This window comes from Asterias amurensis, chromosome 5, assembly GCF_032118995.1.
Source record: "Asterias amurensis chromosome 5, ASM3211899v1".
Taxonomy (NCBI): domain Eukaryota; kingdom Metazoa; phylum Echinodermata; class Asteroidea; order Forcipulatida; family Asteriidae; genus Asterias; species Asterias amurensis.
The window spans coordinates 924,336-949,451 of NC_092652.1; the positions used below are offsets into that span (position 1 = coordinate 924,336).

Here is a 25,116-nt window from a genome sequence, read left to right on the forward strand (position 1 = left end):
CGGGAAAATTTTGCATTCCAGATGCTCTGAGGTGCAATCTAAGGCCAATAAGAGGTATACAGAATGGCACAGAACATTGTAAAATGTGAGCAGCAGTAGAACCTTTTGAGTTAACAGCATCTTCAAGTTCGGATCTATGAACCAAGTTTTAGGGCGGAAATAGGTGAGAGAGTGAGCACATGAGTGTGAAACCTTTACGGCATGGGTCCGGGCCCGCTTAAGGGCCCGGGAAAATTGTGCATTCTAGATGCTCTGTGGTGCAATATTTAGGCCAATAAGAGGCTTACAGAATGGAACAGAACATCTGTAAAATGTGAGCATTTTGGGGTTGACAGCATCTTCAAGTGCGTGTCTTTGAACCAAGTGTTAGGGGGAGGGAATACTGTCAAAGAGTGAGCACGTAAGTGTGAAACCTTACGGCATGGGTCCGGGCCCGCTTAAGGGCCGGGGAAAATTTTGCATTCTAGATGCTCTGTGGTGCAACCTTAGGCCAATAAGATGCTTACAGAATGGAACAGAGCATCTGTAAAATGTGAGCAGTAGAATCTTTTTGGTTAACAGCATGTTCAGGTGTTGGTCTATGACACGAATTTTAGGGGACAAGTCTGCCAAAGAGTGAGCACGCAAATGCGAAACCTTTACGGCATGGGTCCGGGCCCGCTTAAGGGCCCGGGAAAATTTTGCATTTTTAGATGCTCTGTGGTGCAATCTTTAGGCCATTAAGCGGCCAAACGAAACAGAACAATGGGAATATTGTGTTCCAGTGCTCCACAGTTCCACAGTGCAAAACATGAGTTTCATGATAAAGGTGGTCAAAAGACACGGGGAACAGTTGATACTGTGTCCCCCACCCTTCGAAAATGGGGTGGGGTTCACGTTCCTTCCACTCTTTCAGGGTGGAGGTGCAAATCTGTCAACGATGGACCATGCGTGTGGGAAGCCTTTACGTCGTGAGGTGCGGACCCGATTAAGGGCCCGGGGAAATTTTGCATTTTAGATGCTCTGTGATGCAATCTATGGCCAATTTTGAGGGGGACATTTGATATAGTGTCCCCCACCCTTCATCCTTTGCCAACATGATTAATGCCCATATAGGGACACCGGGTTTCGTCTTACACAGGGCAAAACTTGGGCTTCATGATAAAGGTGGTCAAAAAGGTGGGGGGACATTTGATATTGTGTCTCCCACCCTCAAAAAGGTGGGGGGGGGACATGTCCCCCTGTCCCACCCCTGATTGACGCCCATGTCTGACCCCTATGTTAATCAATACAAAAGATTAGCTAGTTTGCCATAAATGGAATGAACATTTAAAAAGAGGCAGAGATAAAACATTCACAACCATACAAAGGCCGTTGCCTTTGAACTTTGAAATGGAAAAAACACTTTAACTTGACACTCAAATTAATTCATTTTCATAAGAAACAATTATTGTCGAGTTAGTCTGTTCAGCCATAGAAGTGTCGAGTATAGACCTTTATCACAGTGTGGTCATCTTGATTTTACTCCATTCCAACTCAATGTATACCAAACTGAGGCTGGACCAAATAATAGTCTGGTGCCATAAGCAATGAATGTTAGCATTAATTAATGTTAGTGGAAACGGGAAACATCACACAGATGGTGACAGTATGATAAAGGTCTATTGTTCTTACTTGGATTACGATTTTTAGCACAACGTAGGTTTATAAGCATACACGGAACTACAATGCTACTTTACCGACTAAAAGCATACAAAATGTGCTCCATGAAAATACAGTTTTAATTTAGTGAAAAGTAAATATTTTATGCCAATAACTACTTCTTTTATAAAGTGAAGGCTTTAATCTTAACTTGTTGGTCATAAATGGAAGACATAATGACATTGGAAGTTATAAATTTTCAATGTTACAAGCTTTTTGTTGTCAATATTTTAATATTGCAAAATGATGATTCTATCTATGGCTATGTTCATTTGGATTCATAACTTGCATAGCTGTTTATTATATAAAAATATTAATATCAACACTGCATAATGATGTTCAAATGGAATTTGTTTTGCTTCGACATCAAACATGAACTTATAATATGGAAAGGTTTGCAGTAACACCATGTAATGACTGTCTCTAATGAGTTGGGTAGCCCTGGCGGCCTTACACTTTCGTTTTGTACTACAGAGAAAGAGTCCTATATAGGGCTAATGAGTTGGGGTGGTTCTGAAAGAACCGTTGGTTTCAACTCAGTTGAACCACCCCAAGTCATTAGAGATAGTCGTTACATGGCGTTACCGCAAACCTTTCCATATCGTATTTCCACAACGCAAAGTTTCAAATCCAACTTAAACATGAACTGGATAAAGACAAATTTTAAACCAATACAAAGAGTTAAATCACATTAATTCCTTCATAAAAAATACGACTTACTTCCCTATTCTATAAAACCCTTCCCATGATTTTGTACATACATGCGCACCCACTATAATAGCAAATCGCAGGAACATCACGTTATTTGGGGCTGATAGTGGAGACGTTCGTACGGTCTGCCTAGTGCACAACTCCACTGCGTTTACCCACCAATAATAGTGTTTTCTGCATGCTTGCATCAATTGTTAGCATAGTTCATGAAAAGGGCTAAGATTGCCAACATGAAAAAGTGCACACAGTGGCTGGAACTACGCCAGTAACTACCACTGCGGATCAACTTGGATCAACTGCAATTGGAGACTTTCCGCTGCCAACCCAGCCGGTCACATTACGAGTCAAACTGCACGTATGGCAAACGTGTGCTATTTGCGTGCGCACTTGAGGGCGGCAGACTCGTGTCTGGATGTTTTCAGGTTTTAGTTCAAACACACATAGTTCACTCTTATCTTTCCAACAACTATGGATCTGCCCTGATTAAAGTATAACTCTAGGTTTTCAAGTGGAATGAGATAGTAAACTTATTTTTTTTTAAATCATATTATTATCTGCTAATGCTGGGAATCAATGCCAATGTACTACAATAGAGGGCGCTGTCTTTAAAAAAGGCACCATCAGCATTACCTAATACTAACTGCCTTTAAAGGCAAGTGTTGGAGGGTCGTACCCGAACAACTGAAAATCTAACCGGAAACGCTCATAGAGTTTTTGCAAGTCCACGAGCGGCACGTCCTTAAAATGCAGTTCCAGGTAGGTCTGATTTGAACTGCCCGTAGGACTGCTCGAGTCTGATCCGGGAAAGACAACACCCTCAGCGTTAATTAGATTCAGAATAAACTTGGAGTCTGACTGTAAAGTCTCAAATTTACCGATGATGTCATAGTCGATGTCGCAGGGAAGGCACTGTTTGTAGATCTCCGACCAGTGAAGATTGTTACCATTGGCTTCAGGATCGATAAGGTATTGGATGAACTCATTGAATGTCAGATCGTAATCATCGGCAGTCTGGGGTAGATGATCCTTATCCCGATACCTATCGATTATCCGCTTGCCCACTGATCTCTGCCAAAGTACCGCTCGCTCAAAAGACGAGTCCGGTGCCAGTTTGTTCTTAAATGCCGACAGCACCCGCGAAAACGGGTGCCTCGCGAACATGAACTTGGTGTAGGTTTTTAATATCCTGTCGATTTGGAAGGGCGAGAAATCTCTCAGCTCCTTCAACTGTTTCTTCCCAGCCCGGTTGGTATAATACTGAGATATCTCTTCGGTCGTTTTAAAAGCTTTCATTAATACTAGGAATACTTTCTTCCAGCTCGTACAAGCGATTTTCGGCACGGAACAATACAGAACCTTATATTCCTCATCTACATATATTCGAGCTGGTGGGTTATTCCTGACATCCACTCCTGAGCTGATCTTATTCTGTTTACAAGCCTCACGGAGAGTTGCTTTTCTCTGCACCTGTTCCTTCTTCTTGGTTGTGGTAAAGTCTAGGGTGACCGTTTTCTGGTCTGCTGCACCGATGGAAGATGGACGTAACGGTTCCACATGCTGCTGCAAGATAAAAATAAAAGTATTAATTGAAACAACTAAAAGCGATGACAACTGTCTCTCTTTAAGGCATTAGGCATGCCTAACGCTTGCACTGCTCGTCCAAACCCCATCGGGTATTCAAGCAGACTGTTATCAATCCCAGATGACCAATAGAGTAATTATTCGGTCGACGCTACCATCAGAAAATGTCATTTATGTTTGATCATACCATTACTCATCGTTCTCGTATTATTATGCCTTTTAATCAAAGATTTTGAATCAAACATCAGTAAGAAAACAGTGTGACTAACAAAAACTACAAGACCCACAATAATATCTTAACAATATATGTTAAAACACATCTTCTTCTAAGAATAAAAATAACCAACAATGATTTAATAGACACCTTGAATAACTATTAGCTCGATCGAGATCATGACTTCTCCTTAGAGCTGCACATCAGAGAGTCAGAGAGAATCAGCTTAGCAAAACTGAACAGAAAACCACCTATAAAAGGGTACACCATTATACCCACAACCAATGGTATTTCGCTATTGAACTTATTTGAGCTACATGTAACACGAACTTGTGCCCTCTTCAATCTTACCGTGATATTCCGTAGCTGTTCCTCGACAAGGTGTCTGTTTGTAGCATGAGTGATGTGTCTTTGTTTTGGTTTAACAATACCTGTAAACACGAAAACAATATAAATGTTATTATTGTACAACTTTATGGTATCAGTTTGTTCTTAGCTATTTTGTGCGCGCAGCTCTAAAAAAAACTGTGCCATTGTTTGAATGGCAGATTGCCCACAATGTGTATGTATACAATCTGGGGCCAATTTCATAGAACTGCTTAAGCAAAAAATTTGCTTAAGCACGAAAATAGCTCGCTTATTTTACACATGTTACTGGCCAAAATTTCTTGCCATATACATTGCTTATGACTAGTATTAAGCTGTTGTTTACTTAGCATTACAATTGAATGGAGTCTTGGCCGGTAATCTCATTTTACTAAGCAATGAATTTTTTGCTTAAGCAAAATTTTTTGCTTAAGCAGCTCTATGAAATTGGGCCCTGGTGGGAGCGCGGTGTTGATTGATTTCAAAGCACTCCATGGGCACGACAAGCACCAACGTACATCCTGTAGATATTCTCAACATAAACCGTCCCGTATTTGATCTGGAAATAAATATCTTTTTCAAGAAGTAAAGAGTCTCTTAACACACACCTCATGTCTATATTATACACCTCATGTCAAAAGCATAGTTATTCTTATCTAAACATTTAGTTTGATTCATTTCCCATTTGTTTTTCCCTTCTTTTTGTTACAGCGCCTAGAGCACCTTTGGAGGATGTACAATAATTCTCATCTGCCGAAATGATGTCAATGTTAGGAGAAGAAATCTCTGTAGTATATTGAACAATTTCCGCGTGCTACTCCAAGCCGGGTATCTTCCCCAACCCCCCAAAATCAATAACCTATTTCCCTCTCGCAATTTCATGTCGCAAGAGCTTGAGTAAGATGTCTAACATTTCAGTGGAATCGAAGCCAGGTCAAGTGAAGATCACTGAAATGAAATAAGGCCCGCTGCATGGCGAGACATTAAAGGGCTGCCCCGTACCTGGTCCGCCGTTTATTATAGGAAAGACAAGGCAGTGGTGGAGCACCCCATTGGAGACGACCGAGCGTCATACTCATTAATACTTGGAATAGGCCTTCAACATATAAAATTATGGACATTGATAGCTCAGGAAAAGGGATACAGTGTTATCTAGAACAAACTTTAATTCAAATTGTGACCTGGGGTTGTGGTGTTTTTGGATGGTACATACAGACCCTGAAATAAATGGTCATACTTGCCGAAATAGAGGTGCATACATTTTCATGGGTACTTTTCAAGATTGAAGTTCGGACGATTGGGAAATTACACCGGTGTATTGGATGTTTTTTTATTTGGAGGGAAAATAACTCAATGGGCACTGGAACTCCTCATACCAAAAACTGTAACACTTGTAGTTATATAAGTTTCGTGTAGGCCTACATGTATTTTTAATCTTCAGCATTTTGCACTGTATTCTGAGGAGGTTTATTAGTGGGTCCACCCATAGGGCACTTTTAAAAACAATGGGGAAATTTAAATTCCTTTGTGGCAGTTCAAAGGGTACTGAAGCAGTGGGGATAAGGGGCGAGAGCACCGTCACTCAGAACACATCCATCTTGCACTCAAATGGAATAAACAAATCAAGTAATAATGATTCCATACACCAACAAGCCCACCACACACAAATGAAAACTTCAACCAAAGAAAATACCTATATACGCCACTGCAAAATTAACGTAAACCTTGTTCCTATGTGTTGTGTAAGGCACGTCGACGATCCCAATACATTTACCGTACAAAGGGGATTGCTTCTAACGTACGTCAGGCTTGGTCCGACGGCAAATAATGCGTCATCTCACCTTGAAAAGCTTTCAAGTTGTATATAAACAGGTGGCCACATCGACTCATGCATTAATATTATTATCGTTTTCACTATTAATTATTCTTGTAAAATATAGGCATAGGCCTATGGGCATCGCAATATTTGCAAGCCTAGGGCATTGCAATACTTGCAAGCCTAGGGCATTGCAATACTTGCAAGCCTAGGGCATTGCAATACTTGCAAGCCTAGGGCATTGCAATATTTGCAAGCCTAGGGCATTGCAATATTTGCAAGCCTAGGGCATTGCAATACCTGCAAGCCTAGGGCATTGCAATACTTGCAAGCCTAGGGCATTGCAATACTTGCAAGCCTAGGGCACCGCAATATTTGCAAGCCTAGGGCAGTGCAATACTTGCAAGCCTAGGGCATTGCAATACTTGCAAGCCTTAGGGCATTGCAATACTTGCAAGCCTAGGGCATTGCAATATTTGCAAGCCTAGGGCACCGCAATATTTGCAAGCCTAGGGCATTGCAATACTTGCAGGCCTACTTTTTCGAACTATGCAAATGCCCCTTAATTGATTTAATCTTATTTTACATAAAATCCAACTTGACTTTAACGGTTGTCCTGTATAGGTTACTTTTCTTTCATTTTCGCCAAAATGGCAACAAAATGTCGAAACGATTGGGATTAGATTGTCAACAATCATGTCATTCGACAACCAGACATGGTGTATTAATATGACAACCCATTAAAGGGTACATGCCTAGGATTGGGTCAATAGTTATGGCTAAAATCTAATTCCGAGGTCTCGAATTCAAATTTTAGGAAAATTACTTCTTTCACGAAAACTATGTTACCTCAGAGGGAGCCGTTTATCACAATGTTTTATAAATCAACAGTTCCCAATCACTCGTTACCAAGTAAGATTTATGTTACAATCATTTTGAGTAATTACCAATGGTGTCAACTGCCTTTAAGGAATTACAATCTTGCAATATATTTTGGAAATACTTCAACTAAAAACTTATTGAAATTGTGCGTTTTGTTTGTTGTGTAATTTTATGCCAGAACACGGTCTGCTATAGTCTGTAGAACCAAATTGTTAATTCAACAAAATGGCGGACCGTATGTTCCACTTGCATATATCAGATGCAATGTTTTTCTAATAACTACTCAAGCCATTGCAAAACACTGTAGCCCCATGTGTTTTTGGTACAACTCTTGAGATAAAGATAAATAATTCCAAACAGCCAACTTTAAAGGGATTTGACGGCAACGTCATTCAAAACTCCATTCGTGTTTAAAAAAAAATAACATTCATCTAAAAAAAAAACCAGTTGAACGAGGTGGTTGTTTACCAGTGATACCGGGAGCTCAAATTAAAGCCCAACAAGGCAGATACAATTAAAGGAACACGCTGCCTTGGATCGGTCGAGTTGGTCTTTGAAAAGCGTCCTGTAACCGTTTGTTATAACATCGATATGGTTAGAACGATGTTGTAAAAGTAGAATACAATTATATACACAAATATGCCTCGAAATTGCGTGGTTTTCGTTTAACCTCGTCGACAAACACGGTCGGCCATTTATGGGAGTCAAAACTTTGACTCCCATAAATGGCCGACCGTGTTAGTTCGCGACGTAACATGAAAACCGTGCAATTTTGGATCATCATATTCTACTTTTAAAACATCTTTCTAACCATATGCATTTCATAACAAACTGTTTCAAACGCTTTTCATAGACCAACTCGTCCGATCCAAGGCAACGTGTTCCTTTAAGAAAATAATATGGAGCTTTATTATTGGGCTGTGCGGAAACCCAGTGAAATGGACACAACGTTTTCAATTCACCCTGCGGTTTATTACATATTAATAGTTTACCGAAATTGATTACCCACACCGTTTTGAGACACGCAAACAAGCAAAACTAAAACACACACAGACAGAGAAATAACTCGTTATTGTTGAGTGGCAAGTTGGTAACAAAACGCTCTCTGTATTCATAAAACAATGAAATTGGATCCAATCCTTTCATGTGATACACGATCCAATCCTTTCATGTAATACACGACACCGGTTTATCACAAGGTCCCTTTCAAATAAGACCTAAGCAGGAAACAGTCGCATATAAACTTGATTAGTTTATTGCTTACGTTAATGTTTTGTAATCTGACACAAGTCTTGTCATATTATTTTACTTTTTACTTGGCTGAACGTCATCACTAACTGGATACAACATTTTTAAAAGAAGGCGTATAAAATTGATGACATTTTCATCATTTTGGAAACAGTATCCTCAACGCTAAAAGTATCAAAGTGCAATATTTCCATTTCATCAGACAGATGCGAATACATTTACAAGTCTAGAATTTACAATCCTGTTTACACTACCATCCGACATCGGGCATCAAAGTATTGTCAAACATGCAGTATAAGATCACCAGGCTGGTTGACTCTATTCCGGTCGAGTCTCATCTTAGTCCAAAACGATGTCAGCCGACTTGATTTTAGTCAAGGTCTTTATACGCACTGGTATCACTTAGATTTGCATAAAATACTTCACTTTATGCAACACTGATTGGACTCCAGTCAATTCCATGTTTAAATACACTTCCAAAGAGTAGAACCACTCAGTAAACTTAGTTTGAGCCACCTCAATCGAATCAAGGTAAACTATGATATGAGCCTGGTTTAATGTAGGCTACTAAATAAATGTTATTATAAGTCTTTACAAAACTGACTCAATTAGAGTCCAGACGTTTCTGCTCTCTGTAATTTTCAATACTCCTCATCCCCATGCTATACTGACCTAAATCGGGTCGAGGCACTGACATAAATTATATAAATCCCAAAATGCACATAACAATTGACTCAATTTGAGTCGAGTTTTCTTACCTAGAGGAATCTCTTGTATTTGTCCAAAGGGAACCCGCAAATAAAAAACAACACTCAGCGCCGTGCATAGAACAAGCATCACTATCACTGGCAGTCTGGTCCGTGCAGTAACGGCAGGTTGATCGCTAGCCATCTCAATATCTGAAAGTCAAAATTATCAAAATAAAATAAAATACGACATCGTGTTGAGCTCACAAACCGCCTTACTTAAAACGTGGCAACCGACATGATTGTTATCAATTATCTCTATTCGTACCGCATAAAAATCATGGAGGTATAAAGTGTCTATCTTTTGGATAATACAATGTAAACCAACAACAGAATATGCGGTTTGCGATGATTTCAAAGTGAATGTTACAATGTGAGTTTGGACGAATCCAAAGAAAAGGTAAGTTTGTTGACGATTGTCGCGTAGAACGAGTGAGTGTTTTCGAGACAGTGTTAGACGTGCACACGTATACGGTGTATACGGTGTTACGAATAAACATGTTAACATGACGTTGCCTGGTACGTTGTTCTCATGCTATAGGCCTATTATTGGCTTCAGTCAAAAATACACAAAAACTGCCGATGTTCTGATCGAAGTGAGTCCGTGACGATCATGTGGTTATAATATCTCTAGATCCGTGGTGACATCTCTTGTACATGCACTCCAGGGGAAAAACCGAAGACAACGTGCACACATACCAACAACCGTTTAGCTCTGCTCTGCACACGAAGCAGCATACAACCCGAGCTAGCCAAGAGGTATGTTGAGTATTTAAATGTTTGACCAGCGAAAGTTAATCTCTAGGTGTTACGATGCCACACCGTTGGCGTTTATTTTCCGTCCGTAACGCCCATAATCACCTCCATTGAGCCGGGCTATGAAACAGTGACGTTCTGCAAAGCAAATATACTTTAACCATGAAGAGACTATATTTAAATCCCTCTTTATGACAGCTGAATACAAAAATACACTTACGATGTTTGTCAGACATGCCACAAGACAAGTACCACAAGACGAGACAGCAAGTAGCACCGGTTGTTTCGATGTGTTATGATCTTATGATCATATTTTAGCCATGCCAAAGTCTATTCACGGTTGGAACAATTGTCACGACTATACAAACAAAATATGGACACGTTTTGTTTTATAATGAAAACAGCAAGTGTATGACTTAACGATCCACAAAGCGATAGTATTTTCACACACAAAGATTCGACGTGCACAACAATCGACCTTAATGGTGTTTTACTCTATGAACATGACTTGGTGCGTTGCGACCGATAGTACGCTATATTTATTTCCCGTTCAATCAAGCATATTATACTCCTTCTTAGTGTTAAGATTGTTACCATGGCAACTGGCAATTTCATATCTATGCAGTGACGGCTGTCACAGGTTTTTCCCTAATGTGTCAAATGCAATCTCACTTCTTACGCGTTGGAGTGGCTCACTCGATATCATTGTTATATTATGTTCGCACTTTTAGACATTTTAACATGTTTTGCTCTCTTGCATTTTGCATGTTCAATAATGTTCAGCTATGTTGCGAGTAAAAGCTCAGCATCTGTTTCATTATGTTGAACCAGTTTCATTTCACAAAATATCTCATATGCATTTGTGTGCTGTTGATGTCTGTTCTGTTTGTGTTGTTTTACGTCTTGCTGTTAAAGGGAATGCATACTTGTCTATTTAAAATAATCAAACGGTTAAAAAAAAACAAGGATATGTTTTGTCCTTTTGTTATTAAATTCAAAGAATTACAATCCTGCTGTTTCGATGAGAATCTTTGGTTTAATAACACTTTGAGCCGCTTCCTGAGGGAGATTCTGACGCAACGGATGTACTCCGATTATGCCAAAGGGCCCCTAAGTTAATCCATTGTCGATTACTGCATTAAAGGTAATGGATCCTAGATCAACGTAGTGCTGATATATTAGGCAATATTATAATGACATATAAAATAAACTGTAATGTTTTGTTCACAATAGCTTTAAATCCATCCACGTTAATAGCAAGGTGGCAGCGGGTACCAACCGCATCATTGGCGAACAGACACCAAACCATATAAATCTGAGTAACGGTAATTCATTCTCTCATAATATTTAAATGCTTTGAAAGTACCCAACCGTATTTACTTCATAGGCAGGCATTTCCGATTTGCTTAATTTTTTTGTTTTTCGTTTTTGTGGTCATTATTTTGTGTATTCTGTGACCCTGCCTAAAATCAACTCAATGTTGCAATCAGACATTGCTCATTAAAGGCAGTGGACACTATTGGTAATTACTCAAAATAATTATTGGCATAAAACCAAAGTAATGGGGAGAGGTTGATAGTATAAAATAATGTGAGAAACGGCTCCCTCCGAAGTGCCATAGTTTTCGAGAAAGAAGTAATTTTCCACGAATTGGATTTAGAGACCTCAGATTTAGAACTTGAGGTATCGAAAGGTATCTAAACGCACACAACTTCTTGTGACAAGGGTTATTTTTCTTTCATTATTATCTCGCAACTTCGATGAACGATTGAGCTGAAATTGTTCACAGGTTTGTTATTTTAAGCATATGTTGAGATACACCAACTGAGAAGGCTAGTCTTTGACAATTACCAAAAACAGAAGGCCCGACTCGACACCTAGTAAACTCTCTACTGAACTCGGGTAATATAAGAGATTCCAATGACATAATCTACACTTTCCACATCATTCAAGAGAAAGATTGGGTACAGTGCTAGCCTAGTCATTAGGTAGAATGATGGCTGGTTCGGGGCTTATTTCTGCTCAGCAATCAAACTATTAAGCAATATTTTCTGTTTGTTTAACAGCTTCGCCACATGGACATTAGCTCTATAAGACAGAGTGTGTAAACTGCGGAGCCGTACGAGAAGACGAATGACCCACGGGATACAGCGTGGAAACACGAGAACTCGCATCGCTGTACGTTTTGGCAGATAGTCTGTATAATAACGTTATTAGGGTTTTTGTCTTGTAATGTAACGTGACATGACGTCATACGTTCAAGCTGTCACACCCTTACCGTGTAAGTGACCGAGCCCAATAGCTGTCGTGAATACATCCCACAAGGGGATCCTCTTTGCACTCACGCAGTCTAAGATTGCTGCGTTATCGTCAGTCCATGGAGGCCTAGGGCCAATAGCATAACACAAAGTAGAAAAATGGTCAACAAACGGGAGCATGGTGAGAATTATTGCGTAAATAAACATTGGAACGCCCTACCAAGTCATATTCGAATCACCAACACACTCCAGACATTCAAGAGTAAATTAAAAACACAATTTTTTACTCTCTTTTCGCTCATAAACGTCTTTTCCGTAGCACTCTCCCAGCGCATTGGAATTTGTAAAATGCGCTTTATAAGTCTCGTTTATTATTATTATACATTATTATTAAAAAACATGACATAGTAGTGAAGCTAGGAACTCGCAAGCTAAATTCCTGCAAGCCAAATTTGGTTTTAAAAATTGGTACTTACTATAAGTCTGATAATAAAATTATATTGCTCCTCCCGAAAAATAATCTCGATTGAAGTACTGCCATGTTTGTGGGTTGTTTATACTGTTGCTAATCTTACCCGGCAGCACCAGATAATGTATAGATTCATGGTGCACGCCTTAATCATAACGCAGTATGTTTCAAATTTATGGGAGTGCTTGTTAAAGGAACACGTTGCCTTGGATCGGTCGAGTTGGTCTTTGAAAATCGTTCTGTAACCGTTTGTTATAAAATGCATATGGTCAGAAAGTCAGAAAGGTATTGTAAAAGTAGAATACAATGATCTACACAAATATGCCTCGAAATTGCGTGGTTTTCTTTTTACCCTGTCGACTAACACGGTCGGCCATTTACTTGTGTGGATCATCATATTCTACTTTTAAAACATCTTTCTAACCATATGCATTTCATAACAAACTGTTTCAAACGCTTTTCATAGACCAACTCGACCGATCCAAGGCAACGTGTTCCTTTAATGATTGAAATATAGACTTTTCCTCAACATTTACAGAACAAAGCTTTAAAAGCTTACAGTTTGCAATTCCCTAGATCCATTCCATAATTATGTACAAGGTGGGAATATTGAGAATGCATCAAAAGAAATTATTGAAACGTTCTATACCGGGAAAAGCAAACATAATTACACGCGGCGGTACAAAGTCTATTCTCTCGCGACGAAACACAAAATCACAATCGTGCAAACAAAAACGACCCACGATGGTGCAACACAAATGCACTTCAAAGGATGTGAATTTTAACTCTGTTCACATTATTTTATAATTTCATAATGCATAAAAAATGACCGGAGACTGTAGATGCCAACGTGCGGAAACATAACCTTTATTGGATTTCCATAAAGTGGATGGCTTAATATTATTATTCTTTCTAGTTGAAGAGCGTGGGCCTAAGACCTCCTCGCGAGCAACCCTCTATTAAAACCACTAATGATTAATAACACGAAACAAGTATCCTCCACAATACATCATCAAGTTCAGTTTCCATGACCACTGTTAATTAAAGATGAGTTGCGAGGGTTTTTGCGGCTCTTCTTATGTTCGTGGTCTTCATCTTTTCACCACCATGCACTAAAGCGCAAACTAAATGATGCGTGTCTTGAAGTGATGCATAATCAGAACGGTTTCAAGACGCTCTCCATCTCTACCAAGACAGATGTTTTCCATAAGGACGATGGATGCCAGAGATCGTGATGCTCGCTAGCTACAACCTTTGATCACGGTATTAGTATCTTGGGTTGTTTCCATCAACGTTGTAAAAGGGTATTTTCCAAACCGCGGGTATGGGACTCCGGCTTCGGCTTGAGTCCCAGTGTTCATTCTGTGCACGGTGTTTCCATATCAAACGGAGCCTGGACCAGAACACACACTTGCAAAAAGCTTGAAGCAAAATTAAGTCTGGCACCTCAGTGTGCTTTCGCCTTGGTGTCATTTTAATCTAGGCGTAAAAAGGAAATAATTGTATGACATAGATGGTTGGTCTGTGTTAAAATCATTAAATTGCTTTCCAATATAATTTTACAGGGCCTTTTCGAAACCACGGCTTCGACTCAGCATCCAGCTTAAGCTTTCGGGAGGACTTCAAACATGGTTATTATTAATCAAGCCCGAGCTGAAGACTATGTATGGTTCAACAGACAGATTCGGTCAACGGCAGTGTTGAAATTGTAATATGGTTTCTCAAATGATCGTGGCTTTAAGTAAATGCTCCTGGTCGTCACAATGACGTCAATTGAGTGGGAAAATACCTCTCTAAAAAGGTTTTTGCCAAAGTCGAGATGTTCTTTTGGTTTTGAAGCACAAGACTGCTCCGAATATTGGCAAATGGAGAAGAGCAATAAGCAAACCAGGTTTTGAACATTATAAAACGGAAACGTGTAACTCGTTTCCTGCTTCCCATCCATCCATTAATAGTGTTTCTGGTTAACAGAGTGTGGGTTTGAGTTTTATAACACCCCTTACAAGTATTCTGCCCGCTCATTGGTTTAGAGCGCGTCACACGACATGTCTTAGTTTTGCTAGACGACGGCCGTGTGATACTGCGTCGGTTTGCCGTGCGCTAGTCCGAAGACTAGCACACGGCGTGCATTACCCAGACGTCCGTTGCGTGTACGAGGATGATAAATTAATAGTCTGTAACCATTTCGGATTGCACGACACTACATGCAGCACAGTAAAAGTTTTTGCAATCTGTATTCGCGTCGTCCGTGAATTGTATCATTCAGGTCTGTAACTTAATAGTACAGTATTTAGAAATGTTCGGGGTGTTATAAAACAAATATTGACTGCTTTTACTCGTGCAATGGTTAAAACTATGATTCCCTCGGTGATCCCCGTAGCGCTCTATTTTCTAAAATAGAACGTCCGGGGATCACCTCGGGAGTCATAGTTTTAACCATAGCACTCGAAGCAGTCAATATTTGTATACTAATCGTAACACTTCTATCCATGAACAAGATGCTTCAAGTGGGACAGTAAACTGTGGGTCCCGGTTTATTCTAGGATTGGTAGTGCACGATAAGTTAACCTAGAACAGTAGAGTATAAGGGTTACCTCTGTGTTTCTGTTTCACATTTAGAGCAAGCACCTTTTGTTTAGAGGTTTCCTCAGGCTTGCAAGCAACATCCTCAGACAATTTTCCACGGAACATGTTTTTTTATGGACGATAATATTTCGTTCTCTAAAGAAAATGTTAACAAAAACCATCCGAAACTTCTAGACATTTGACTTTACTAGACATTTGACTTTAAAGTCACCTGAAATAGAATTTGTTTTCTTTCAAACATAAGAGTATATGCTTACGAACAATAAAACAATTGTTTAAGTAATTGTTTGTCACGATTTATATGTTTAAAAAACATATGAAGTTGTTTGGGGGGCTGACTCCGCCTACCCCTTTTGTGACGTCAATCGAGGCAGACTTTGCCTGCAATGCGTATAGTAAACACACGTGCAAAGTACATGTACGTCCAAGTCGTGAGATGGTACATTTCAAAAAGTGTTTTTCTGCATTCAGCAGCAATACACCTGGTCGGCATTGCCGGGAAAAAACAACAAAAAAATGTTTTGAAACGTACAAACTGACGACTTGGTCCGTACATGTACTTTGCAATTGTGTTTACTCTACGCATTATAGGCAAAGTCTGCCTCGATCGACGTCACGAACAGCGCCCTCTCGGGTCGGGGTCTACTCTTAAATTTGTAAATAACATAAGAACTGATTTTTTAAAACCTTAGTTAACTGTTTATTCACATTCCACTCAACAAAACACATATATTAGCGACAAAAGCTTTATTTTGAAAAAATACCACTTCAAGATGACTTTAAAAAAAAAAAAAAATGTAAAGTTTCTGTAATACTTGGTTTCATGCATGCCAAGATCGCAATATTTTTCCTTAGTTGACGGGTGGAACAATTTTAACTTGGCAAACCTTCCTCTCGTCATTCACATCATATAACACATAGATATTTCGATTGCAGGACAATCATTTTTTTTTGTTTCCATAAATGGCCAACGTTTTAACTCCGCGGGACTTAAAAAGTGAAAAATGTTAATGGGCAAACACGGTGGCCGTTTGAGCAAAATAACTTTCCAAACTTGTCATTTAAAATGTAATAAAACATGTCATGCATACAGTTGAGATGTAGCAATTCCTTCATCGTCTGTTGGCTAAAACTGACATAATGTCCCATTTTTGATCAAGACAGTTGTGCCAACACTCTGCGCAACTTAACGTCACCGTAATTTAGAAATACCCGGCGCAATAATTGCTCCTTTTCATACTGTTCACTTCAGAAATCGTTTCTCGATACATGTTTTGCTTTTGATGGCGAGCTTTTGGATGCACAGTGTCGCTACGTTGTTAAAGCTTGATCTATTGTGTGATTGAAGATCAAGTTTCGGCGCATTGTACAGCTGCCGAGAAGAGGAAAGAAACGAACGGGGAAACCGACTGAAACATTCCCGACAAAAAGGGAGATGGATGTCTGGAGGGGAAGGTCGCCTCTGGCACTGACGTCAGCTAAGATTTCAAGATGGGTTGACGCTGTCTTTGTACACGATGTCGATCATTTGGGGCTATAAAGGGCCTTGGTTTGATTAATATTATTTTCAGATGCGTCTAGCAAACGAAATTTCATAAGCCATGATAAATGAAATAACTCAAACCAAATGGCACGGATATACTTTCGAGGGAAGGGCTTACCTTCTTAGACCCAAAATATTCAAATTGAGTGCAGCGCACACAGAGTAACTTATATCGCGGTGCCATCTTTAAACACTGTAGCTGTGCACAAACTTAGGAGTTATAATATGTCTTCCCCTTAAATTTAAAAGGCTGCCACCTAGAAAGTGTGTCAGTGTAGTGCAACAGAGGCTTACGCGCTAGCAACCAGGGTGAGCATTACCTTTTATAGTTAACCCAAGTTGCACTCCTCCGTTGCAAAGGTGACTGGAATCATGGCCACATTTTAGTTACAACAAAAATCAAGTATCAGATATAATGTTAAGACTCTCATCAAATTAAGATACGGAACACCAAACCTTCTACTCTCGGTAAAAATATCTTGTTTGACCTTAATTATAATTCCTACCTCACACTCTCGGGAAGGCCTTTGGATTTCCGTTAGACACCTGAGCCCACTTCTTCGTCAGTAGGCCTACTTGTCCTACTTGTTTTATTAATGTTTGTATCTGCCAAGAAAATGTACTACTGTATGTAGACCATTGATCTCCAGTAGACCTAACAACGTGCATGCTGAAACAAATTAACCAACTTGCCAAGTGTCCGGCCGCTTCGATATCAAACGCAGGCCTGTCACGACGCAAGCGTTGATACGCGTGTTTGTGTGCAACGCTGGCGTAATTTGCGGGGCCGGGCCGGTACTTCAGAAGAACTGAAATAAGATGAATCTGAAAGACGGAATAAATGACGTAATACTTGAAATCGTCGTTCACGGTTTTGTATGATTGAACGAGACAGTTCTGTACAACTAAGTCAATGCGCTACTTTGATCATTGGCAAGCTACAGCTAGGAAGTGTCATTAACTTTTCATTTACAAAATCATTGGAAACGCGAAACCCCTTCGTTTCCTGTGCTAGGCGCGCGTCTCACTCAAAAAGCGCATTGCAAATGCCTTGTACGTATTGCAAATCAAAAGATAAAACACACGCCAAAAGAAATGGACCTCTTTTGCATGACGCGCAACGCTGCTGGTACGCTGAGGTCACGCGCACGCTGTGACGCACCGTGATCAGCTAACTGTCTGCCATCGCCGCGCGCCCACCCTCATTATTAAGGCCCGGTCCCACTGCAGCGATAAGGGACTTCGTTTTCGACGACGGATGGTTCTGCGACGGTAAAGATGACATTTGGCGTCATCTGCGCATGCGTCGGCTTTGAGGACGGTCGTCCCTCAATTTCTACGACAGTACTTGGGATGAATCTTCGTTGTGCTGAAAACGACAACGTTTAGCTGAACAACCGTCGCAGAACCATCCGTCGCCGAAAAGAGAACGATAACGCACGATAACGACGCAAAGATATCGCATTATATTGGTTGAATGAGCGTGAGCGTATTCTGCGTGAAGCAATTCAACCAATAGAATGCATTCTCTTTGCGCAAAGAGCGCTGCAGTGAGACCGGGCCTTTACAACACACAATGGTGCGCACATTCCGGCCATACGTTTGGCAAAGTGTTTTGTCACCAAAGAAAATCACTATGGTAATATTGACGCTTTAAGCTGAATCTTAAGATGAATCTCAAGTGCTATGTGAAATCTTACCACCTTGCCATTCTTAAAGGGGACCAGTCTAATGATCTGCTAGACTCGTCCCCCGTACTGTATTTATCAGCTAAAGACTGCACACTGTCACAGGCCCAATTATTTCATATACATTTAGTTCATTGGAGAAAGGAACAGTGAAGTAATCTTCCATATCTAAATCCGGGCTTGTTTTCAGCTAGTAGTCCTATTCGATCGTCTGCAATGCAAGTCACCGTGTACATAATGTTTATACGTTTATGCATGTATGTGTGAAGTAACGACGAATCTCCTCCGAGTGAAATGGATGCAAGGTCAAAGATACATCTGGCAGGATCCGACCCAGCGCTTAAATCATGTAATGGGGTCCTCCTTCACGAGCCTCAGCGAGGGCACTGGGCCCAGTTTCATAGAGCTGCTTAAGCACAAAATTTGGCTTAAGCAAAAAATTCATTGCTTAGTAAAATCAGATTACCGGCCAAGACCCCACTCAATTGTTATGCTAAGTAAACAACAGCTAAATACTAGTCATAAGCAATGTATATGGCATGGCATTTTGGCCAGTAACATGTGTAAAATAAGCAAGCTATTTTCGTGCTTAAGCAATTTTTTTGCTTAAGCAGCCCTATGAAATTGGCCCCTGATCGACAGGGTAACGTCATAGATACGGGGCCAGTCTGCGCCACATAGCATCGCACACGATATGCACACATTCCGAGAGAATACGCAGCACCTTGAAATTAGGTCCGGGTTGTTCATAAACTTCTCGCTGAGGGCACCATGAGATCGACTAATAACGCGGTTACCCCTACCAGTAAAGGATGAAATGAATTTATCGATACAAAGTGCTCTGTAGGCGATATTTTCTAGGTGACAATACTCCTTAGATTAATTTGAAATTGGGGTTGAGCTACTACACCGTCGTCTTGGAAGTTTCAAGTAGCTATATGTCCTGTGCTAATTTCTGCCTGAGATTCGCCCTACCGCACTTTAAGCAGTGCCATGAAATTAGGCCCAAGAGATGAACTACAAGATGTTATAAAATCTAATTTACCTTTGGATTGACTGAAATGAAGCGAAGTTGAGCAAAACACCTTCGGCTCAGGACGGAGGTATTGACTGCTTGGGGTTATCACTTTTCACTATAGACCTTCATCATGCTTGCCGCCATCTTTGTCGTGCACCCTGTGTGTAGTAACAACATTGAATACTGATTCTTTCTATTATATATGGCACCAGACTATTTGCCCTTGCAGCCTCGGTTTGAATACGCTAGTAGAATTAGGAGCTATAGCTGCATCATTAGGAAAAATGCAACCCAATATAGCAGGGGACCCGTTTGGTTGTAACACATAGAACGTCGCCAGCATAAAGCTGACATTGATAATAATTAATCATTTATTCATTTATTATGCGCAAGTTTCATACAAATATTTATAATTATGGGCACAGGTATTTATAATTATGGGTACAGATGTTAACAGTTTACAACCTTTTCCAGCAGGGTTTCTATTTCAATTTTTAAGTATGTTGTTTATACATTGTCCATGTGTATTGCCTAGGTTGGGTTAATTTCAACGTATTTGTCCACTCAATATTGTAAGGCTATAATTTATAGTTTCATCACCCATTTTATACACAAAGGATGCTGGCAAATCCTCCTGCCCCTCCTAACCAAAACACTGACCGTGTTGATTGACACCCCTCTAGGATATGTGGTATGGTCTAGCGTAGGATACCAAGCCATGATAACATGACCAGTGAGTGTATACGACATGGTAAGGCAATAGAATTATTAAAATATGCTTGGCATATGTACAACACTGCTGGCAACCCTTGTCACAAGAAGTTGTGTGCTTTCAGATGCTTGATTTCGAGACATCACATTCTAATTCTAAGGTCTCGAAATCAAATTCGTGGAAAAATACTTCACTTCAGAGGAAGCCGTTTCTCACAATGTTTTATCATCAACCTCTACCCCATTACTCGTTACCAAGCAAGATGCTAATAATTATTTTGAGTAATTACCAAATGTGTCCACTGGCTTTAAGTATCCCCTCCATAAAAAATTAATTCTGCTGATATCAAGAATGTAAACAACAAGGCAAGCTCACATACAAACTGATTGAAAATTGAGAGATATTGACCCTGGATTCGGTGGCAGTTTGGTCAATAGCTTAGGGGCATCGAGTCGATGATTCATGGTTGTGATTCTAACCGTTATTTGTGGGTCACTTCCTGGGCCCAATTACATTGAGCTGTTAAGCAGAAAATACTGCTTAGTTACTTGGGGCACCAGTTGCAATTATTGTACATTTTATGGAATGTAAGCTGATAACCAGTTTACTGTTCATAGCTCATGAAGTCTTAAATGAAATGTGGTCATGTTCGTTCAGGGCACCGTTTTTTAAGCTGCAGCAACGAACAGTACATGATTGAGTCGGTTTAAGGCACTGTACACCTTTGGTAAATTCTCAAAGACCAGTCTTCTCACTTAGTGTATACATGGAGGTAGAAATGGTATATAGTTTCACAGAGGGAAACTTCTTATGGATTTGAGCAGAGCTGTCTCTTGCTGGCTCAGAAATGGAGCAGACCCACCACCCCCTCTCCCCTCCTATATACACTGAATAAAATTCGGACTGGTAGTGGATGTAGACCCTACGAAGCGTACATCAAATCAATAATTACTGGGATATTCACACAGGATCTAATTCCTCGCTCGTTTGCCTCAATCCATTGCAAATTAATAATTCAGGCTTCGGGGGGGGGGGTGTAGGCGTCGAGGTTGGGTTTGATCTCCATGGTTTGATTAACTCTAAATGTTAGGAAAGGTTGGTCATCGACAGCTGCGTCCAGGAAAACATAATTTCACAATCTGTCTAGTAATATGTCTCGTTTTCAATCGAGCCCCACAGAAAATATTCGAACTTATGTGGCGTTTTCCCTGTTTTGTTTGGATCCAGACCCATGTCGTCTGTTGGATTTATTGTCAATATGGCCTTCCCGTCTCCTTTGATTTAATATTTCTGTGTTTTGTTTAAAGTCATATCTGGGGCTGCCTCCTATGTTGTATTTAAACTGTAATTTCATTTAGACCATTCTAATTAAATTAAACTGACGTCTGCGAAATGAGGGTATGCCTACGTTTCTTGGTAAAACACTAACTATGGGTAGAGAGGGGAAAGGCTTCTTCCTTGTTTACAACATTCAACCGTGTACTTACAGTAGGCGAAAAGGCAAGACAGACAAGGTGAGACAACAGACATGTAAACTGACGTCTGTCGCCCTTAAGCAGCTCCATGTGCTAATAAACATGGGTCATTTATTTACAGCCAAGAGTTTCATTACATATGAATGTAAAAGCCAAGAGAATTTGATTTTTGGTTTAGCTCTAGACTCCGGTCGATAAGCTTCGCATTGAGTCACCAGACAACATCGATTCAGTAATGCACTGCATGGGTGGACAGGTTGACCCTTTGGTAGGGTGACCTTAAAAACTGCACTCTTTTAAACACAACGCGTGGTGCAACAAATTCGGGTGCACAAAGTACACGACTTTGTGCATAACATTAACCCAAGGAGAATATTTTCAACGAGCACCAGATGCGGGAAAGTTTAGGGCCAAATTTCATGGAGCTGCTTAACGGTCGATTGTGTGCTTACCGGGCGCGCCATGGCAAAATTGTTAATTTCAATGTTTTTTGCTTAAAGCGGTAAGCAAGCAAAAGGGGTCCTTAAAGACTAACAGCGCATAGTGAAACAAAAGTTAGTGTGGCCGCGCAGATGCGTGTATTTTACGTGTGTGTGGTAGGTGCAGAGAAGTAAACTGTTGTCTAAGATGTTTCAGAAATGTTGTACAATGTATCTTCTTCTTGTTTACTCTCAAGTTAGAGTGAAACCTTTCAAGGGGTGCTTTGAACCATTACAATTAATACTACTTTTAAGACAGATAAGGTGATGATTTGTTTTCATTGTTTGCAAACGCAAAAAAAATTGCTTGTCGTTAAGCAGCTTCATGAAATTGGGCCCAGGCGTGATATTTGAGCCTTGGAAGAAAGTAAGAAAGATTTGTTGTAGAGTACAGGAGCTGTCCTGAGTTCAGGAGCTGTCCTGAGTACAGGAGCTGTCCTGAGTACAGGAGCTGTCCTGAGTACAGGAGCTGTCGAGTACAGGAGCTGTCGAGTACATGAGCTGTCCAGTACAGGAGCTGTCCAGTACATGAGCTGTCCAGTACAGGAGCTGTCCAGTACAGGAGCTGTCCAGTACAGGAGCTATCCAGTACAGGAGCTGTCGAGTACAGGAGCTGCTGAGTACAGGAGCTGCCGAGTACAGGAGCTGTCGAGTACAGGAGCTGTCGAGTACAGGAGCTGTCGAGTACAGGAGCTGTCGAGCACAGGAGCTGTCGAGTACCGTAGCCGTCGAGTACAGGAGCTGTCGAGTACATGAGCTGTCGAGTACAGGAGCTGTCGAGTACAGGAGCTGTCGAGTACAGGAGCTGTCGAGTACAGGAGCTGTCGAGTACAGGAGTTGTCGAGTACAGGAGCTTTTGAGTACAGGAGTTGTCGAGTACAGGCTAGGAGCTGTCTAGTACAGTAGCTGTCCAGTACAGGAGCTGTCCAGTACAGGAGCTGTCCAGTACAGGAGCTGTCCAGTACAGGAGCTGTCGAGTACAGGAGCTGTCGAGTACAGGAGCTGTCGAGTGCAGGAGGTGTCGAGTACAGGAGCTGTCCAGTACAGGAGCTGACCTACCATTTGGTGTAGGCTTGAGACTTTTCAGGCTTTTTAATCATGAGGTAAAAAAATTTCTAAACAACTTTCTCTTAGTTTTCCCATGAAGAGTGAAACAAATCAACAATCGGACTAAAGAAAAAATAGAATGCCTGCTTTAAATCATGTGGACATCATAAAGGAGTCAAGTCGGGGTCTCATGGGAAAAACAAACCACCGTTGGCATTTGAGTAGCCCGATGTTACATGACCTCGGATATAGCGGAAACTAGTCAAAGTACCAAGGCAGAATACTCTAGTGGCAGAGAATTATGGTTCCAGTCGAAATGTCAAGGAGGAATGGATGCAAAATTGTACATGATTTACCACAACTTCCTATCAGATGTATGGTAGGCAGTATCAATTTATAGGCCGGCTGAACCTAACTTCATTCATAAGAATTACAAGAACATTGCATGCAATTTGTTACGGTCGAACAAACACATTGTAGAATAAACACATGATCATTTTGGTTCTAATAAAAAAAATTCTTTTTCGCAAAACCAAAGTTAGCTTTGACTTTGTTGTGCATTAGTCTTATCTTGATGTCGACCTTTTTAAATACACTGGACACCTTTGGTAATTGTCAAAGACAAGTCTTCTCACTTGGCGCATCTCAACATAATGCATTAAACAACAAACAAACCTGTGGAAATTTAAGCTCAAAGTTGCGAGATAACTATACAAGAAAAAACACCTTTGTCACACGAAGTTGTGTGCTTTCAGATACTTGATTTCGAAACCTAAATTTCTAATTCTGAAATCTCGAAATCAAATTCGTGGAAAACTACTTCTTTCTCGAAAACTACGTCACTTCAGAGGGAGCTGTTTCTCACAATGTTAAATACTATCAACAACTCTCCATTACTCGTTACCAAGTAATAAGGTTATATGCTTTAAAATATTTTGAGTAATAGTGTCCACTGCCTTTAATATGGATGGGGTCGTTGTTTAGGGTTCGTGCCAATCATCCTTTCAATTCCGAACAAAGTCAGAACAAAACCGGAAATCGGAAATTATATTTGCAGTGCGTACACACTCAACACAACAAGTGCAAATAGTAGGATAATTCTCCGCACATTTATTGACACAAGAAAGTTTGTAACGTATGAATGGTTCCCGTTGTGGTCTCTGTGATGTTGATACCATGGAGATAAGCCACACATACGAACTGAAAACTTTGTTTGTGCAGTGTCTTCTTTCGTGGAACCATGAATGAATGAACCGTGAATGTTCATTACACCTGTTTCACGTAAATACTGTTGACTGTATGCACATCTGGTGGTGGCATAAAAACAATTATCATATATCAGCAATGTTACAGTTTACAAATGTACTTACAGAATTTTAGAAGATATTGAAACAAAACCGTTACCTGTGTAATACTCCGGCCGATCCCTGTGGTCTAAACACAGTCAGTCGTGTAGTACATCGAGCAATCGTGCACTATAAACTCATTCGAGGCTTTCCTAGTGTGTGTGTAGACAGCGCACAAGTATCAGGGGTCGTGCTCCACGTCGTGTGTACTATGCATGAATGCTATCGATGGACGACTTGTCTTCTTGAGATCTAATCATCATACATAGTCCATTCAGTTGAGACTACAGACGTATGGGGGTGATATGAACCATGAACAGAGCATGAACAGAGTAACACACAATCCCACACCAGGGATTACGAATAATCTGTAATGCATATAACCATGGAGGTAGTATAACATGACAACAATAACAGTGCAATGCATTCATAGTTGTACATAACACTACACGCTTGAATGTATACACAGTGTACACAGTGTACATGTGTCCTGAG

General features: G+C 40.4%; 1 protein-coding gene across 4 annotated transcripts; it reads right to left on the reverse strand.

Annotated features, from left to right (window-relative positions):
- Positions 1 to 1,332: 1,332 nt before the first annotated feature.
- On the reverse strand, positions 1,333 to 25,051 carry LOC139936908 (carbohydrate sulfotransferase 13-like). 4 transcript variants are annotated; one of them, XM_071931729.1, is made up of 5 exons: positions 24,680 to 25,051; positions 19,590 to 19,720; positions 9,257 to 9,397; positions 4,538 to 4,617; positions 1,333 to 3,948 (listed from the first exon to the last, which is right to left on the reverse strand). In XM_071931729.1, the coding sequence occupies exons 3-5, from the start codon at positions 9,387 to 9,389 to the stop codon at positions 3,028 to 3,030; spliced, it is 1,134 nt and encodes a 377-aa protein (XP_071787830.1). In that variant the 5' UTR covers positions 9,390 to 9,397; positions 19,590 to 19,720; positions 24,680 to 25,051; the 3' UTR covers positions 1,333 to 3,027. The 4 variants fall into 4 exon arrangements, with proteins under 4 accessions (XP_071787830.1, XP_071787827.1, XP_071787828.1 ...); XM_071931726.1 differs by having other exon boundaries at positions 1,333 to 3,951; positions 24,680 to 25,049; XM_071931727.1 differs by lacking the exons at positions 19,590 to 19,720; positions 24,680 to 25,051 and adding an exon at positions 17,363 to 17,815 and having other exon boundaries at positions 1,333 to 3,951.
- Positions 25,052 to 25,116: the final 65 nt, after the last annotated feature.